This window comes from Salminus brasiliensis, chromosome 15 (genome assembly GCF_030463535.1).
Source record: "Salminus brasiliensis chromosome 15, fSalBra1.hap2, whole genome shotgun sequence".
NCBI classification, from domain to species: domain Eukaryota; kingdom Metazoa; phylum Chordata; class Actinopteri; order Characiformes; family Bryconidae; genus Salminus; species Salminus brasiliensis.
In genome coordinates this window covers 25648414-25667738 of record NC_132892.1, presented here as the reverse complement: position 1 = coordinate 25667738, position 19325 = coordinate 25648414, and the positions used below count along the sequence as shown (strand labels likewise).

The following is a 19325-nucleotide window of genomic DNA, read 5'->3' as shown; positions in this document are numbered from 1 at the left end:
TGCAAAGAAGCAGGCCATTAATATTACAGGCCGCAAAAGAAATCGCTTATAGGACACGGATTGTGGCAGGAGTTACAAATGAACAGATCTCCCATTGTCAAAACAACACAGGTTAGTGTTCATGCTTCACCGAGCAATGAAAGAAAGGAAAACGAGGGAGGGACGGGTGGGACGGGAGGGGTGGGGGGATACGTAACAGGAAAAGTAAGGGAAAGTAAGGGAAAACATGGCTGTAATCATTTCTCTGAGGAGGTAAAGAGAAAAGGCATGCAGACTTCTCAGTGGAACATCTTTCACTTTGCAGCACTGGGGGGAAGGGAGTGTCTGAGGGAGAGCTAGCATGACTAGCATAGCTAGCATAGCCAGCATAAGTAGCATAACGCTACCGGCATATTCACCGATCTTTTTCATGTTGTGTTCAGAAATGAACACTGACCTTATGAACTGAACATATGTATACAGGGATTTTGCTTTACACAGCCCTCCGACTCTGTGCTAAATATCTCCAAAGAGGAAAGAGGTTAAAAAATAATGAAAAAAAAACAAACAAACAAACAAAAAAAAGCCAAGAGATGCGTGCGCATCTCCAGGGGAGGTAAAAAGAAAAAAGAAAAAAAAGGGAAAAACCCAAACCAAATTAAGCTACAAAAAAATCTGTAGGATTCGTTCTCATGCATGAGTTTCAGGCTTTTGTCAAGTCTTTGTTTTTGTTTTTAGGGGAAAAAAATGGAAAAAAAGACAGAAAAAATACCTTCGTCTTCGCCACCCTCATTATTGGTGAAATCATCGCCTTGATTGTATGTGTTGGCTCCTACTGTCAACAACAGGAGAAAAATACACAGGGGATAAATGGGGAACAGACTTTTAAAAACAGCAGCTTTTTTTACCAAAAAAGGCCAAAAAAGAAAAAAACACATGAAAAATAATTGTATGAACTTGGATGATGTGACCGCAAAAAGGTACGGTAGTTACTGCAAAGCATCAAAGGGTTACAAGGTTGTTACTGTAAAACATCAAGCGGTTATTTTCAAGGTAATTTAGGCTCCCCAAAGTTTGACATGCCTGTCCTCAGTCCTCTGAATCCATTCATTAATAGCGTTCCTCGCCACGTCCAAATAAAAGAACACTGTGCTCCTATAATCCGCAACAAACCCGAGCTACAGATGGACAGATGTACAATGAAATATCATAAATATTCATTGTTTAAATGTTCAGTGGTACTGATGCACCAGTGAATCATTTGTTGTTGCCGCTGCCAGGTCATTTTGTATTTATGGCAATACAAAATCTGGACATCCACCCAGGAGCGGACGTAGCGACCTTGATGCGTCCGGCAAGTGAGTGTTCCCAATGCTGGGTTCATTACCTTGGCACGATAAAGCTGGAATCCAGAATCCCAAGCCAAGTAGCTTGGCTCTTTTTTTTTTTATTGGTAAACACAACGGCTTTCAAAAAAACAATACCACAAATGCAATACCTAATAGCATCAAAGTCAAATCCCTTCTTTGGGCAGATGCAGTGCCCTTGAACATATTTCAGTGGTAAGGTACCTTATGTGGGGTTCATCTTTTTTCTACAGGCCCACAAGTGGCCACCGTTTCGTGAGGCATCACTGATATTGTTGATGTAACAAGCATGATTTGGCAAAGCTAAATGCTCATTTTAATTGTCTGGGAGGTCACTGAAACATGAACAGGAGGAGAAGTCACAGATAACATATCATTACTCTGACTGAAAATGAAAATAAGTGCTTACCAATCCAAACTGCACTATGAATTAGCTGAATTCCTTCTGTAAGAAAACATAGTGTATCCAACAAGAAACCTTGTACATCTTTTATGCAGCAATAAAATCATGGTACTTTTAAGAAAGTCCTGATTCTACATAATGGTATGTATGTGCAGTGTGAACATACTTGTATCGTAACCTCCATTCCTCTTTTTCTTCCAAAATTCTTGAAGGTTCCTTAAAGCACCTTAAGAGGTTCCTCATGGATCTTACATTTTAAACAGTGTAGTAGGTAGTCACAGTTCCTCAAGAATCTTATTCTTTTAACAGTGTAGTAGACAGTCACAGCGATAAGATGACTGGAGCTTTGCACTTCTAGATATAAGTAGGTTAGAAGTGTTAAGGAAATCATTAACACTGTTAAAGTATTAGTATTAAAAGTGTAAGATCCTTGAGGAACCTTTGGAGCTTCCTCAGTCTGAAGATGTAGGTGCTTTGAGGAACCTTAAAAGGAACCTTTTAAAAACCTTTTCTTGAAGGTTCCTCAAAGCACCTTAAGAGGTTCTTCACAGTTTCAAACTGAAGAACCTCCAAGTTTTAACAATGTAAAAACATCCTATAGGTTTTACCTACTTTTGGTGGCATTCGGCACTCAAAATACAGCTGAATCCTTTAAACATGGAAGCTGCAACTGACAGATAATGATCGCTAGATGACGCTTCATGGTTATTAGCCAATGTTGGACTGTTTTTTATTATATTAGAGTCAGGCTTCATGTTACGTTGCTAATGTTCTTTTCAACCAACGTAATGTAAAGCTATTTCTCAACCTTCTTCTTCTCTCTCCTCTTCCCGTCTTTCTTATTTCTTTCTCTCTCTTATCAGGTGCGTAGAGATGCATCGGCCCTTTCAGTAGCCATCATTTCAAAGCAAAATCTCTGCAGAGTTTAGGAATTGGGCTTTTCTTGAAGGTTCCACAAAGCACCTTAAGAGGTTCCTCGGCAGTTTCAAACTGAGGAACCTCCAAGTTTTAACCTTTCATAAAATTCTAAAGCAGCAGAGGCAATCATTTTGCATTCAGGTTTAAGATGATACAGATTACAGTTGGTTGGTGGTTGTCACAGGGCAATAAACATGAAATACCAGGTCTTCCATTATAATTACTGGGAATTTAAAGGGCTTATATAATGTAAAATGTTTAAAAAAATGATGTATATATAAACTAAGTTGCAGAAACCATTTTTTTAATCTACTCAACACATTTACATATGTCCATTTATTCAGGGTTTGTGTTGTAAGTAGTGTTTCAGCCTGGGCTGCTATTTGAATGAGGCGCAATACAGGCCAGACCATAAACCAGAGCTCATTTACTTAAAGGCTTAAAGGCACGGTAACAAAAACAGCCTGTTTAATTCTACAATATAAAATAAAGTGTCTGTCACATAAAAATTAGTTCTTGTCTGTCTATAACTGACTGTACACAAACCCACACAACCACCATTGTGTCAGGGGAAAAAAAGGAAACACCAGAATAAGCCAGAACGTGATCCATTCAAAGTTCTCTCCGTACCTGGAGGTAGTTAAGGAAATTGTAGATCCTACAATCTAAGACTCACTCAAGCTTATTATGAAAATTTCTATCAGGAAGTATCTAAATATTAGGTTATTTTATAATATTATAAGAGATTTTCTCCCTCTGTCTTTTCTTTTAGGCAAGAAGCAAACCAAAAAGCTGTTAGTCGGCCTTGTGGTCAATACATGCATTACGGCAAATTGCTGTAAAATCAATTACGGTGAATTCCATCCTTTCAGACTTACGATGACTCAAACACCCATTTGCAACAACAACAGAATCACTGAATAAAAGGGAACGACGTGGCTCCTAATGTGAGTAGAGCGCAAAGTCTGCTGCCTACACTCTCCACCCCCACCCCTCCTCAACTCCCATGCTACCCCACTCTCACTGGACAACGACAACAGGGACGGGGGTTGGTGTGGGGGGTAGGAGCGGACAGCCATGCCATCTGAGTCACAACTGCCCATGAGCAGGGCTTCACAGATGACTGCTCTTTCGCTGTTCTTCTGACTTGTTTTCTGTCGTTCTGCCGGACCTCGCGTCTCATCATGCTGAGCCGTGGCATGTACAGGGAGGCTGTCGCCTTTGGCAACAGTCCACGGGTACGTGCACATGGGCACTTTGGTGCCTGGGGATGGATGCTTGTCATGCTCATGGAAATTAGCTTATTTATATATGATTTACATTTTTATATAATAAACATCCATTTCAACATTTAACTAATGGAAAACTAGCACCCATTGCTGACACAGATGTGCAAGTGCACACACACACAGCTTGTCCAGTCCCCTTTGAGAAGGCTTGCCAATAGAATAGGACTCACTGGAGCAGATAACGGCAAGATAACACCAGGCTACATTGCTACAAAGCCCCCCCCCCCCAGCATTGAGCTGTGGAGTAGTGGGACTGTGATATCTGGAATGGTAAACATGGTGCTCCATCTAGTACTTCTGGGATGAGTTGGGGAGGTGGGGATGAGGTGGGGTGATGATCATCCAACATCTTGGCCTCACTAACGCTTTAATAAAGGCAAAATAGTAAAGGCAACAGAATTATGACTCAAAGAATATTTGAATGCCTACATGGTTCTTTGGCTGGTTAAATGGTTCTTTATATACAAACTTTATATAGACTCTAAATAGAACCAAAAAGGGTTCCACTGTTGTTGCGATTATTTGAGGTTGTCTGTGTTAGTGTTAAATTAAAGTTAGTTCACAGTTAATTAACAAACCAACAACAACCTGTCTTATATTCGTTCAATTGATGGGCAGTGGCTGTTAAGTGGTTAGAGCACTGGGATATTGATCACAGGGGTTGATACCCAGGTCTGTGAAAACCCTGACCCTGACTTTGTAAGCCTGAATAAGTGTATTTTATTTTACTATGGAAATAAAATAAAAAAATAAAGGTTCCTAATAAATGTAATAAGTCTTTTTACAGAATATTAAACATTTAGCCTCAGTTTCAGAGGCGACCAAAAAACGTAACGTAGTGTAAGTGTTCATGTTGCCATCAACAAATTGGAAGTGTAGATTCTGGTGGTCACATTTCTATCATGGGAGCCCAAGAGGAAGAACAAAAAAAAACAAAAAACACAACAACAACAACAAGCACCTTCAATTTAATTATTAAATAAATATTATTTCAAATATTGCTTTTGACTGAAGCGCTTGGGCACCTAAGACCATGTTTACACCTGGTCACTTTATTCATCTTGCGGTTGAGAGTCTAGGATTATATCTGGACAAGACCAAACCACATACATATGCAAGACCCAGGACGCATTTCAACCAGATACAAATCAGACCAATGATTGATGCGAATTTGCAAATTTCATCCCACACAGAGCTCAGATTTCAGTTTGACGCATTTGACTACCCAGTGAAAACGCATGAGGCCTTAACTGTTATCAGGACACAATCCAGATACTAGTCACATGAAGTGACCAGGTGTAAACGTGGTCCAAAAGTAGGCTACAATGCTTTAACTACTCAAACACTCTCCTACCCCACAGGCAGAAACACCCAGCTTATAACATCACAAACGTGAGTTTCATTGTGTAAAACAGGCCAAAGGCCACAGAAATGACTAACGAAACTGACAGTATTATCTGCGTACACCCTGGTTCCACTGCACCCAGCTTTGATGAATGAGGGCTGCTGCGTGGGCCGCTGCCTTTGGGCTAATCCATAGTCCATGATGTTGACAGCTTTGTGACAAATTGCATGTTAGCGTACTCCGAGCAGCAATTGCTGGGCACGGGCAATGACATCATCGGACATGGACAGATAGATGACTCAGTAACTGAGATGGCAGCGTTGTTGGTCATGTCGATACGTATTTGAGAAGCACAGCTTACTTCAGGCTGTGCATGAATTGATCTGAGTCGGATCGATCGGAGGTGGCTATTTGTTCTTGTTGATAATTAAACCAAGCCGGCGGCGTGCTATAGGGCAGCATCAGTCTCTTGCCTTTAAAAACACCTTGGTGCCATGCAACAAAAAAGAAAGCTTTAAAAGGGCGAAACATGTCCAACACGTTTGTTTAGAGGTTAACTGCTCAAAAGGGGTACTGGACAAATTACAGTAGCAGGTTAGGGTGGACCTGGAGGACATGCAGGCCACCATTTAAAGGCTTACACTGTTTTTAATAATATATAAAATATATACAGTGGTTCTATCACAGTTCTAAAAGGGTTCCTTAAGGATTTGTACAGAAAGTCAATCAAGAATGAAATTCATAATAAAATTAATAATCAAAATTTCCACATATTTCATTATACAATTTCATTATGGCACCGGGGGTTGAGAGTTCACAACGCTTTGCCATCAGTGGCTGGAGTCTGAGAGAGGTTTGAGCAGGTGGCAGTTAGGGGTACCAAACTGGTAGGCAAAAGGAAAAATTTGGTAAACATCATAATAATAATTATTAAACAAATAATAATAATTAAGGTATTACTATAATTTACCATGTTTGTTCCAAAAAACATTTAATTTTGAAAAACATTTGACTAACATTTCTATTCACTGTAATATTTTGTATATATATACTTTTATACTTTTAATATATATATATATATACTTTTAATACTTTTAATATAATATATATATACTTTTTACTTTTAATATACTTTTGCATAATTTTTTGTTAGATTTTTTTTTTTTTTCAAAATGGCAATTTTACATAAATTTTACATTTCTATTGGTCCAATCAACAAGATATTTTGACACAATCTAAACTTCCATTGACATTTTGTCAAAAAGTGAAAAACTGGGGATACAAGGTTTTGGCATGATAGCATCTGAATGTTAAGGCCTACCCCTACTACACCTTTTGACCACTACCCACACCCATCCTGTCCCATCCCACCCAACCACCACACACATACCCATATACAGTATACATACACGTGTCTCTGACTTTACATCTACAAGGTGGACCAACTAGGTAGTGGTGTCTTTATAGAGTGGACAGTGAGTGGACAGAGTGTTTAAACACTCCAGCAGCACTACTGTGTCTGACCACACACTACTAACACATCACCACCATGTCAGTGTCACTGCAGTGCTGAGAATGCCCCACCACCCAAATAATACCTGCTCTGTGGTGGTCCTGTGGGGTCCTGACCATTGCAGAGCATGTCGAAATGAGGCTTACCGAGTATGCAGAGAAACAGACTGCAGACTGGAACTGTAGAACTACACAGTGCTATTTGGAAAGTCCAGCTGATGTAATGGACAACGAGTGTAGAAACAAGGAAGTGGTGTTTATATGAGTGTATATATGTGTGTTTTTGTGTGTGTGTCTCACTACCTTTGGACACGTGTGTGTGTGTGTATATGTGAGCATAGTCCCCACATGGCCGATCCCCAGCTGTGTGGTGCAGATTCGGTTGCTCTCTTTGCTTGACCTGGCCCGCGGTCATCTCTGCCCCGCCTGGGTCCGCATGCCACTAGCTGTCTGTCAGAGGGGAGATCCAGCAGCCTCCACGTGGCCGAATAATCACTCCAACACATCCTCCTGTCACTGCCTTCTGCTCACAGCCAAACCGGAAGCTTCCAGACATGTCTAACCATTCCTAACAGCCACAGCACTAAAGCTGTAAAGGCCTAAAAACACAACAGCACTGAGAACCAACATCATTTTATAGGGCTGGTCCATCTGTTTTATGGTTTATTTTGTATAAATATATTAGTTTATTTAACCATTTTTCTTTTCTATTCTGCTGTGTTTAATATGTTAAACAGAGCAGAATAGATTCAACAGGTTTTTCCTTAGGTCTTTCCTTTGCCATTCTGTCCTTTTGTATTCAGTAGGTTTATTATTGAGTATAGTTTATTTTATTCATTATGCCTGTTGTTCTGTTTTCAGTACTTATTCTATTCTATTCTACGAAAATAACATACAGGGTATTATATATTCTGAGGCCCAAGCCTTTATGGGGCCCTAAGCAGATTTTCATTTGGGGTCCCCCATACCACCACCTCAGCACCAGAAGCTTCATCATTCCATAGGCTACACTGTGTGTGTATCCACTATCATTAGCATTATCTGCTTATGGCTAACAGTGGCAGCAGCCAACAGAAGGAACTGATTAACTTAGTATTGGTGTGCCAACTATGAAAATAAATTAATATAAAAATCACTTTTAACTGTGTAATACCATATTGTTTTATTACCCATGCTCTTGGGAGCCCCCTGGTGGCATTGGGGCCCTAAGCGTAATTTGAGTATACCTTGGGCCGGCTCTGGTTTAGTCTATTCTATTCTATTCTATTTGAGTATCCTGTTGTATTCAGTAGGTTTAGTCTATTCTATTCTATTCTATATGATTACCCTGTTGTATTCAGTAGGTTTAGTCTATTCTATTCTATTCTATTCTATTTGAGTATCCTGTTGTATTCAGTAGGCTTAGTCTATTCTACTTTATTCTATATGACTGTCCTGTTGTATTCAGTAGGTTTAGTCTATTCTACTCTATTCTGTATGACTATCCTGTTGTATTCAGTAGGCTTAGTCTATTCTACTCTATTCTATATGACTACCCTGTTGTATTTAGTAGGCTTAGTCTATTCTACTCTATTCTATATGACTACCCTGTTGTATTCAGTAGGTTTAGTCTATTCTACTCTATTCTATATGACTACCCTGTTGTATTCAGTAGGTTTAGTCTATTCTATTCTATTCTATATGACTATCCTGTTGTATTGAGTAGGTCTATTCGATTCTATTCTATTCTATTCTATTCTATTCTATTATATATGACTGTCCTGTTGTATTCAGTAGGTTTAGTCTACTCAATATAGCTATTATGTTGCATTCAGTAGGTTTAGTCTATTCTATTCTATTCTATTCTATTCTATTTGATTATCCTGTTGTATTCAGTAGGCTTAGTCTATTCTACTCTATTCTATATGACTATCCTGTTGTATTCAGTAGGCTTAGTCTATTCTACTCTATTCTATATGACTATCCTGTTGTATTCAGTAGGTTTAGTCTATTCTACTCTATTCTATATGACTGTCCTGTTGTATTCAGTAGGTTTAGTCTATTCTATTCTATTCTATTCTATTTTTTTTCTATTCTGTACATTTGTTTTGTGAATGCATGCTATTCTGATTGTTTTATTCTATACTCATCTCTATTCTGTTCTACATCAAGTATATTCTGTTCTTTCCTCGTCTGTTTTATCCTGTTCTGCTGAATTCCCTAAACTCCAAATGTCAATTCACACCAACAGCGTTTCAGTCGTCCGCCTGACAGAACAGATACGCCTCCGTTTTAATCAATCTTTCAGTTCACATCGCCTCCGGTGGTCACAAGTCTGCCTAAACACCAGCTCTTTCATCCCACTGCATTTTTTAACAAGTTGACTCTGTTTGTTTCACTTGCACATGAGTGAAGCTTGAACTCCATACCAGTCCATTATTAGGTAACCCATGTATTGTAACGAAACCCATACTACAAACACGGGTCAAAAACTGAATAAAACTAAAAAAAATTGTCCCTCCTCTCCACAGTGATCCTTTACCTTACAACCAACCTCCAGTCGGTATTTCAAGCACACTTCTGATGTATAAAATAGTAACACATGGGAAGTCATTATTTCTAGGCTCTTCAATAATGTATAGTGTCATAAGAACCAGGATGACTCTGGACTGGAACACCTTGCATTTCAAAGCATCATTAGGCAGAAGCCCAAACTGGCCACAGCCCTAATAAAGCTTTCAGAGAACACCGAACGTATGGCACTGGAATGTGTAATTCACAGCTCCCAAGAGCAGGTACCGCATATCTCCCAGCCTTGTTTCACATAGGAGTCAGGTATTGTGACACAGTGGCCAATTAAATGCATGAATTGCCCAATTAACTACAATGATTAGGAAAACACAGGGTCAAATGTAGACTTGAAGGTCAGGCTAGAGTATGTACCACTGTAGAGAACAGTTATCATTAGTTACACAATACTAAAAGGCAGATAATTGACCTACGATCTACCAAATGCGTGCTTTTGTAGCAACCGATGCAAAGTTGGACGGACTTTGCACAGTGTTGGCAAATTCCCATTCAGCATAATGAGAACCTGGCACTCAGATATTAGTATCAAAAAAATTATAATAAAAAAACACTAAGTACACTGATACAGTATTTGCAGTACTGCACAGCATTAGGCATATTTAAAGCTGTTTGTCTGGGCAGTAAGCATTTTGACACTGTCATGCAAAAACCTTGTATCTCCAAAATGGCAACTTTATAGGAGACTTTCAATAGAAGTCATTGTAAAAAGTCATTTTGGAGCATTTCTATTGGTCCGTTCATCATAAATATAATGAAAATGTTCATATAAAGATTCAAATTAAGGCAAAGTTGATGCATGACAGCGATGATTTATTTGTCCAAAGCTCTGTTCGAAAATGGCCAGTAAATACAGTTATCGAACAACACCTACGGCCTTATCTTACACCCTGCACAAGGCGCGTCGCGATGCTCATTGCTATCTTACACCCCGACAACAGTCTATGTTCACTTTTCACCACCTATGTCATTTAAACAGCCACGCTGCTTGTGAATATGTCTACGCTGATGGGCGTGGTGGTCTCGAAACGAGGGGTGTTCAGGTCAATTTCTGGCGTATTGCTATCTTGGTAACAGAAAACACAGGTGCTCCACTGACTGAAAACAGCCTAGGCAGACGTCAACAGACGTTCATTGCTGTCTTGGTAGTGAATTGTCAACACAGGCACGTGCCCAACGTGCCCTCACCCCCACTTTGCACAATTGAAACAGCAAAGACAATAGCAAGTGACACACCGATTGGTTTATTGCACGTTACGCCCAAAACACACCTATGATTAATTAGTAGACTTAGTTCAAGCCTTTTGCGCAAGGCGCACCTTTCCCGTTGTTACCAGTCACGGTTGACACCTCACCTAAAGATGGCTAAAATAGGGCCCCTAGTTTATCTAATCAGTCCTTCATTAATAGAAATCAGTTGAGCTGCTGGTGGAACTGAACACATGCATACAGAGACATGAGTCCACACAGAAATCAGCATCATGTGGGGCTGATCAGGTGGCTAAGTTGTTGTCCAATCAAACCTAGTAGAGAAGTACTGCCAATAGAATAGGCATCAGACTCTCTGGAGCAGATAAACATGCACCTACTGGCACCATGCCTAATGTCAGGCGTGGGCTCCTAGCATTGAGCTGTGGAGCAGTGGAACTGTGTTCTCTGGAATGATGGTGGTGCTCCATCCAGTACTTTTGGGATGGGCAGTGATTCTCCAACATTTTGACCTCACTAACACTTTTGTTGTTGAATGCAATCAAATCCTCACAGCAATGCTTCTCCACAATCTAGCAGAAATCCTTCACTGGTCAGATTGTTAATAAGAAGATAATGGTGAATGTCAGAATCTTTAGAAGTAATTTTAATGAAAACATTTCGTCCTATAAACGACTGACCGGTGAATAAGGCCCATATGTTCTAATGGTTAACCAAGACAAGATAACTGCCTATACTATGAAACAGCACGCATCAGATGAGACAATAAAGCCTATTCCATAAGCAAATTCATTACTATGAGCCATACCATTACTGAGCAATTACCATATGACTGCTGCACTGTAGGGGGTTGTATCAATTACACATAATGGAAATGGCCATCCATGTCCGTTCCATATGGAAACCCCATGCTGATTTGTGACATCCTGCGTCTGCATCCCCGCGGAGTCTCTTCATAAAGACTGTGTTTCAGCATCAACGAAAAGAAGCTATTATTCCACGGGGCGGAAGGGGTGCTGGGGTGGGGGGTTAGGACTGTAGGCTCACTTGAGGTAACAAGCAGTGATTTATCGGGACTGCTGTTTTCCTATTTTCTGTCTCCGTCTCTGTGAATGGCTTGTTTTGAAAGGCCGCCCAACGGAGAGCGGACGCGGAAAATGCTCGCAATTAAAGAGTGGAGAGCAGCCCGCTGCGCCATTGTCTCCTCACCCAGAACGTCCCCCCAGGCCAGAGCATTGGTTCTGATTAATTCACAATGAAACGGGACACCACCTCCGCTGCATGCGCACAACTTGCTGTGCAGGAAGATAAAGCCTGCTCTGCTGCTCACTAACCGACCGCGGCCCCCTTTGCGCTATTTCTGAACATAGCCGAGAAATAAATAAATAAATAAGACAACAAACAAATAACAGAGAGGAGGGGGGGGGCAAAAAGGAACGATTCAGTGCTCTCAAACACTCGGAGCACTGACGCCGCTCTATTGCCCCCCTCCTCCCAAGTCCCTGCGGCTCTAGTAGCCCTCCACCGAGAATAAACAAGGCGAGCGCAGCGTAATGTTCAGGCGAGGAGGAGTTGAACCCGGTTGACCGTGCCAGCTCCGTACTCTGGCATCCTTCTCAAAGGGGATGCTGCAATAAAAGGGCATTTTAAATCTGTCTCCCTACTTTAGGAGCGAGCGAGAGGGCGGGAGAGAGAGAGAGAGAAAGAGAGAGAGAGAAGAGTCTAAGTCTCCCTCTGATCCTGAAGTGGCAGGATGTTTCCACATTACACAGGATTTGAAAAGGGCAGTTTTGAGCGCTAAAGCATGATTGGCAGGCCGAGTCTGAAAGCTAACGGCGAAGGCTTGTCTGCCACGGTCCCCGTAAGAGGGCCAGAGATTTAACAAGGCGTCGGGGACCTCTTACACAGAACCAGGCCAGTGATTGACATATCTATTTACATATACAGTCAATTGTATTTAGCTTGCGTATCGACAATATCTGATAAGCAGCAGAACTGCCAAAGCAGTTGGATATCAGTTTTGCAAGTAGATCTGCTTTTCATGAACCCATTCCATGCCTGTCAGTTTAAAAGGATGTATATCAGTTAATGCATATGTTTAGAGGTGTGGATTCCAGCACAGTTTGGTGATTCTTCTGCTTAAAGACACCTGATTCAACTTTGCCAGAGTAATTTTAATCATCAGTAATTTAAAGTAATTTTCAGACACATATTCCTTGTGGCATTTGATTTAAACATTAAAAAGTCATTTGCCCAAGAAAAGCCATTTTCTGCAGATGAATGACACTTTTTAGAGCAAAAGTGGTGGGTGGCGATCTTCTGAATGCTGATGCTACTGTCGGTTGCCACTACAATAGTCTGTGATTGGCTCTGTTCGACCCTTCCAGCTCTTCACTAAGCTCCTCACTGCCTTCGTGCACTCGTTATCAACCCCGTAACATGCGTTTTTCAAATGTGCTGAGAAGGCAGGAGACCCCCCCCATGCTACGCTCATTTGTTGTACTGACAAGGCTGACCAATCAGAGCTCTGCGAACTTGGTCGTAGCCCAAACAAATGAGCATCAGGATACCAGCAGAGCTTGCTTGTTTAAGCACAAAAGCTTATATGACGATTCTGTTTACATTCGCCAATAAAATGCGTCCTCAGTGTGACCAGATGAGACCCGATTTTACCTTCCTGTGTCTAAATCACACCAATGTGTACATCGTTTCCATTTTACGTCCTGTGAGCAACGATTTCTCATCAAAACTGTCCTGCTAAGGGAGACTGTGAACAGTTTTGAGGAACAGTGGGGAGTTCTACAGAGCTGTGAAATCATAGATAGTGCTCAGATTCCTGTAATGGATCTTCGAAAATATGAAGGACTATTTAAACCACAAGGGAGCAAACTCTGTAATACTGCTCTCATCTACTAGGAAATCCACAGTAATTACTTGTATTAAAGCTCTTTTTGACGGACGGTTTTCTGCTTGCCTGACGAAACCCGGTCACAGAAAACGTACTTTGTTCACACTTATGTTTTAAATGTATTAAATTAAACAGGATTCGTCTCTGACCACCCCTCAAACTGGTCTGGGTTAGGGCTGGGCGATATGGGAAAAATACTGCATCATGATATTTAAAAACATTTTCTAGATACACACAAACATAATACATCAGTTATGACAGATTATTAAAAACTGCTATCCAGATACTCTCCAATTTAACATCTGCTGCTCTTCATTTAATTAAACCTGTCTAATTACACTGTTAGTAATGAAACCTGCAGCTGATCAGTGTTTATTAAGCACTTTCAATATCCTCCATATGCTTAGAAAAGCATATTGTGTATCATAATAACAAAATTTATCACAGTACAATAAAATAACCCCATAATGCCCAGCTCTAGTTTGAGCGATCCGATCATAATCCGATCACAGCCTGGCTTTTCATGTGGACAGGTGAAATTCAAACGTGATCCGATCACCAAAAATGCTAGCTAAAGGTTTCCTCGCTAATAAAACAGTGGACATTTGAGAGATTTCGAGTGTTTTGAGAAAATATCCATTGGATTTGGTCCCACTACATTAAAAATTGCACTGTAAAATCGCATTGTAAACATGTCTTTAGTTCAGAGCAGAGAAATCATCAAATTGGCCCTATAGTTCCCCACCCGTGGTTTATGCAAGACTTGGCAAAACCTGCACTCTTGGCAAAAGACTCTTCACTCTTCAGATGTTCTAAATCTATATTTTAATTAATTCAGTTCATTCTATCTGAGATAGAAATAGTTTCCCAGATAGAACAACTGGTGGTGATCCATCCCCAGAGTAGCGGTGTGATTGGATATTTCATCTCCTGTTTGATTGCCATAGAAACCAGAAAACCAAAATATTCCAATAAACTATTTTTTTTTTAACACCAATCAGCCATAACATTAAAACAACCTGTATAATGTTGTGTAGGTCCCCCTCGTGCCACCAAAACATCGGTGAGCCATTGAGTCACGGACCTCTGAAGGCGCCCTACGTTCTCTGGCACAAAGATGTAAGCAGCAGATCCTTTAAGTCAAAAGTTGTGAGGTGGGGCCTCCGTGGATCGCATCAATAAGCCTTAGGTGCCCATGAACCTGTCGCCAGTTCACCGGTTGTCCTTCCTTGGAGCACTTTTATTAGGTACTGACTACTGCATACCAGGGACACCGTTCTAGACCTGCTTGATGTTGTGGAGATGTTCTGAATTTCACCATTCGGCTCTCATTGATGTGGCTCAGATTCTTACGCTTGATTTCTTCATGCTTACAGCATGTCGCCTTCAACGACTGACAACGATTGTTCACCTGCTGCCACTCCCTGACAGGTGCCATTGGAACCAGATCATTAGTCTTATTCACTTTACCGGGTAGTGGTTTTAATGTTATGGCTGATCTGTGTATGTCTGCTTCCTAGAGTCATGGGAATCAGGTTTTCTACGTTTTCATGGAATTCAGCAAATTATCCATTGTCTTCCATTATAAGAGAGTATCGGGTCAAAGGGTCTTTTCTAAGTACAGGGCAATGCTGTGGAATTATCGACTGTGGTAATAGGGCGTACAGTTCTGGTAAAGATCAGGTTGTTGAAAATGCTAGAGTATTCCTTTAAGATCCCTTCACTGTGTTAATATCACGGCCCAGTACACTTTACTGCTCAGAGCAGTATTTTATTTTTTCAAACATCCCTCATTTATTCAAGGTAGGACCACTGGGAACCTGCTGTTCTTTATTCAAGAGGCACTCTGATTGAGAAGGAGCGAAGGTGCAACAGAAACAGTGGTGCACTGGAAAAAAAACATCAAATTAGTTTCTTGTTCAAGGGCAGGACGGCTACAAAGAGCACATTAACATTTCTCACTATGAAGATAGTGACCTGTGGTCCTCTGTAAGAAGGTGCTCATTGTAGTCCCCTGCCAGGATCGAACCTCCAAGCCTCCAGTCGCAAGTCACGAGCCCCAGCCTCTCAGCTGATCTGCCCACTATTACTTAGTAAGCAGAAGATCCCTGGCAGCAAGACATACAGGGACATGATTTCAAGTCCTGCTGAGTCACGTAGGCCCTCCACATGGTTGAATAATCAAGTCCCTGGCACAACAAGCCTCGTCAAGAGACTCCTGCCCAGGCAATGTCACGATAATAAGACAGCAGCAGTTTGAAGAGGTGGGCATGGCTGCTTGCCCTCTCTAGGAGAATTAACCGGAATCCGTCGGAATTAGAGCCCTCATTCTTTGTACCCTGATTTTTCGATTGTGAGATTATCCCTTTTCTCTCCTCCTTAATCTAGCTTTCAATCCAGTTCCGGCTAAATTTAGCACAGAGAGAGAGTGCGACTCGAGCACACACACACTCAGACACACACACACACACACACACTCACACACTCCAGGCAGGATCATTAGTCCAATCGGTTCCTAACCTCTGACGACCCGAAATCTCTGTTGGGTTACCGATTGTGAGCAAGGTTTAAACTGGAAGGATCAAGGTCCTCCACATGGCTTTAACAACTTACGAGGTGGCACGATGGACACAGCAGCTCTGAGAGAGTTTTGAATTATCTGGTGTCTGATGTAATCGGTTCAAAAGCGACTCCCACCAGATCCCACCAGATTTCAAGCACCTGATTTGCCTTAAAATCGTCAAATGTGAGCTGTCTCTCTTCCAGCAGCCCAGTTTGTTTCTACATCTGCACCGACTACCCGAGCCGAAGCCAAATAAGACATTTGTCTGACAAAACAAGTACCCTGTACCACCTTTGAAAAGATGGTTCATGATATTTTGCGTTTATGAGAGCTTTGCTTGGGTTTCAGCACTGTAGAAAATCAATACTGTTAAAATCTCCTTTGAGAGCCTTGGCAGACTGCACTATCCAGCTGCCACTGAGGCCAAATGCTTTTTTTTGTGTTTCGGAACATTTTAGATTAAACTTTAAGAAATATTCCAGGATCCATTAACAACTTCTAGTGCCTTCGCTTGGGAGTCACTGCCTAAGTGGCTTTGAGAGAAGATAGGTGTTGGTAGTGTCTCATGGCATGATCCTGAAAGCATCACCCAATCATTTGTTACACACAGAATAAACAATTGTATGGTAAAGCACAGAGAGCAAAATAAAGAATGGAAAGGCAAAGATTACACTGTCTGAAATAAAAAGTGTGACATACCATCCTCAGTGGGGACGTAGATGTTTAGGTACAGGCAGTCTTCACTTTGGTCCTGCACATAGGTTACCACTGTATCCAAGTTGGCGGTGAACCATACAGGCAACATATCATTGAGCAAAAAGCGGTCTTCCAGAAACTGGGGACAGACGGCAGCGAACTGAGTAGCGTTTCGGATTCCAGGCCAAGACATCGGCGGCTCCGGAGGTTGAAATCTCCTCTCCCCTGTAGGCGGAAGAGCATAGGGAATCCCCAAGTACTGTTCCACAGGGCCCAGAATCTCATTGGGCAGCGCTGTTTTCAAGCCTCTCAGCTTGCCGTAGTTTGTAGTGACGATAGGATGCTGTTGCGCCTGGGCCACGGCTAGCCAAGCCACTACAACCACCATCCTGGAGATTCGGGGTAGCATTGAAAACGGCTGGACCATGGTTGAAGGTATCCATGTGCCTCCTTCCTGTCGAGACATGGTCCAGCTGAGGTTGGCGAGAAGAAGGTGTCTACGGCCCTATACTCCCCACCCGCGCAGCCACGGCAAAACCCTTCCTTTAGGCTATGATGGACAGCTGACGGGCAACACACCCTCCAATCAGATCACCAATACTGAAGTATCCCCCCATCCTAGGAAGACCTAGGTCTTGATCGGCGTCAAGGAGCTATCCTCTCGCGGAAACTGAAAGCTTCCGTCGTCTTGGATGTCCTCTTGTGTAACTACTGCCCCCTCTTCACTCCATCTTCAGTGGCTTGCCTGGAGGACAAACAGTACAATACGTTTAGATACATGCTCGCTAGTGCTGACAAATGCAACAAAACCCCCCCAAATCATTTAACGTGGCGGCTTCGAGTCCAAGCTGGCAACCTTGCACAAATGAACTTGCAACAAGCATGCACACTCAGCACATCGATAACGTGCCAACCCGAGAAGAGACGTGAACACGCAGGTTGAAACTGTGGCTGTTTTGAAATACGATTCTCATTACAAAACTCCACAGTTTGTAGGCAGTCTGGAAAACAGGGAGGACTGAATATCACGTTACACATTACACACGGAATACTTGCAGCATAAACATAAAACACCATTGATTCGTTCCACAGTCAGGTCAATATCTCTACAAAAGAAACAATCAAAAAGGTCATATATCTCTGACGCCTCTCTGTGATTGTTTTATCCTCCATGGTTTGAGCAGCTGATGGACTTTTCTCACGTTCTGAGTTATTTCATTATTTCCCCATCAATATCTATAAGGCCCTTCATCCATCAGATGTTCTCCAGGGACAAAAGGGACACATTTACGACAACAGGTGCTTCAATGTCTTGATGCAATGATGAAAGTGAACTCAAGAGCCACGATTATTTGAGCACAGCATCAGGTGACCAGCTCGTCTGGTTCACGTGGCAAAGAACTGCCGATAAAGTGGGATTCTCTGGAGAAGATAAACATCAACCAATTGGCACCAGGCCTAATGCCAGGTGTGGGCTAGTAGGGGTATAAAGCCCACCAGCATTGCGCTGTGGAGCAGTGGAACTGTGGAAATTCCCTGGAATGATGGAAGGGGCTCCATCCAATACTTTTGGGATGAGTTGGGGAGTAGGGGATAAGGTGAAGTGGTGATCATCCAACATTCTGACCTTACTAAGGCCCTTGTCGCTAAATGCAATCAAATCCTCACAGAAGAGCTCCTCCAAACTCTTGTAGAAAACTCTTTTCAGAGACAGTTACTCCAACAAAAGCAGGAGAAATTTTTAATAGCCTTGAATTCTGAAGAAATAATGAATGAGCAAGTGTCCCAACATCATCTACCACATTTGGTAGTTCCCCTCCTATTCAAAAAATTCCCTGAGAAACACAGTGAGGTTCTGCCCTTCACTGCACAAAAGAACCTGCATTTTTAATTAGCACATGTCATTTAGATACAGCTGGAATTCCTCTACTGCACTACACTGTAACTGCTTTTACTGTTCCCAGAAAGGATTCAGGGCATGTTAATCACATGTATTGATTATGCACATTGGGTTCGCATTAGTGGCCTGGATTTATGGTGGGGTTGTGGAGGGGGTCGGTTGCTGAGTGAGCTTTGGTTCTGTAGCTTTAATGATCGAGCCCTACATACATCAATTGGGAATGTACTTTCTTCATTTTTTCTCTGATGTCTTCATTAACGATATTGTCAGAGATTGATATAAGGGAGGTTACTCTTATATCGTTCCACAACCAGTACAATTTCAACACATCTCAGCTTTGAGTTCAGTCCAGCTGCCACTGGTATGTTCTACCACCAAGGAGAACATATAGGCTTTGAGCGTTTGGGACATATCCAACTATGAATGATCAGTTAAGATACTCTATATATCCAAATGTTTGTGGACTTCCCTTCCAATGAATGCACTCAGTTACTTTAGATTGCACTCATCGCTGCCACAGATTTACATTTACATTTATGGCATTTAGCAGACGCTCTTATCCAGAGCGACTTACAAAGTGCTTTGCTATTTACCCAAGAAAAGCCTTAGCTAGTTAGAATAGACTAATAATACAAAAGATACCTCCAAGTTTAGACATTACTAAACACAAT

General features: G+C 41.7%; 1 protein-coding gene across 4 annotated transcripts in view; it reads right to left on the bottom strand.

Moving 5' to 3' along the window:
- The window catches only part of nlgn4xa (neuroligin 4 X-linked a), a 118982-nt gene that overhangs the window by 91704 nt on the left and 7953 nt on the right, over window positions 1-19325 (bottom strand). For 3 of the 4 annotated variants that reach the window (XM_072657176.1, XM_072657177.1, XM_072657179.1), the window contains exon 2: window positions 16758-17499. In XM_072657176.1, coding sequence (XP_072513277.1) covers window positions 16758-17220 — 463 coding nt within the window. In that variant the 5' untranslated portion in view covers window positions 17221-17499. Of the gene's footprint in view, window positions 1-751; window positions 771-16757; window positions 17500-19325 lie in introns of those variants that run through there. The other variant, XM_072657180.1, reaches the window with a different exon arrangement.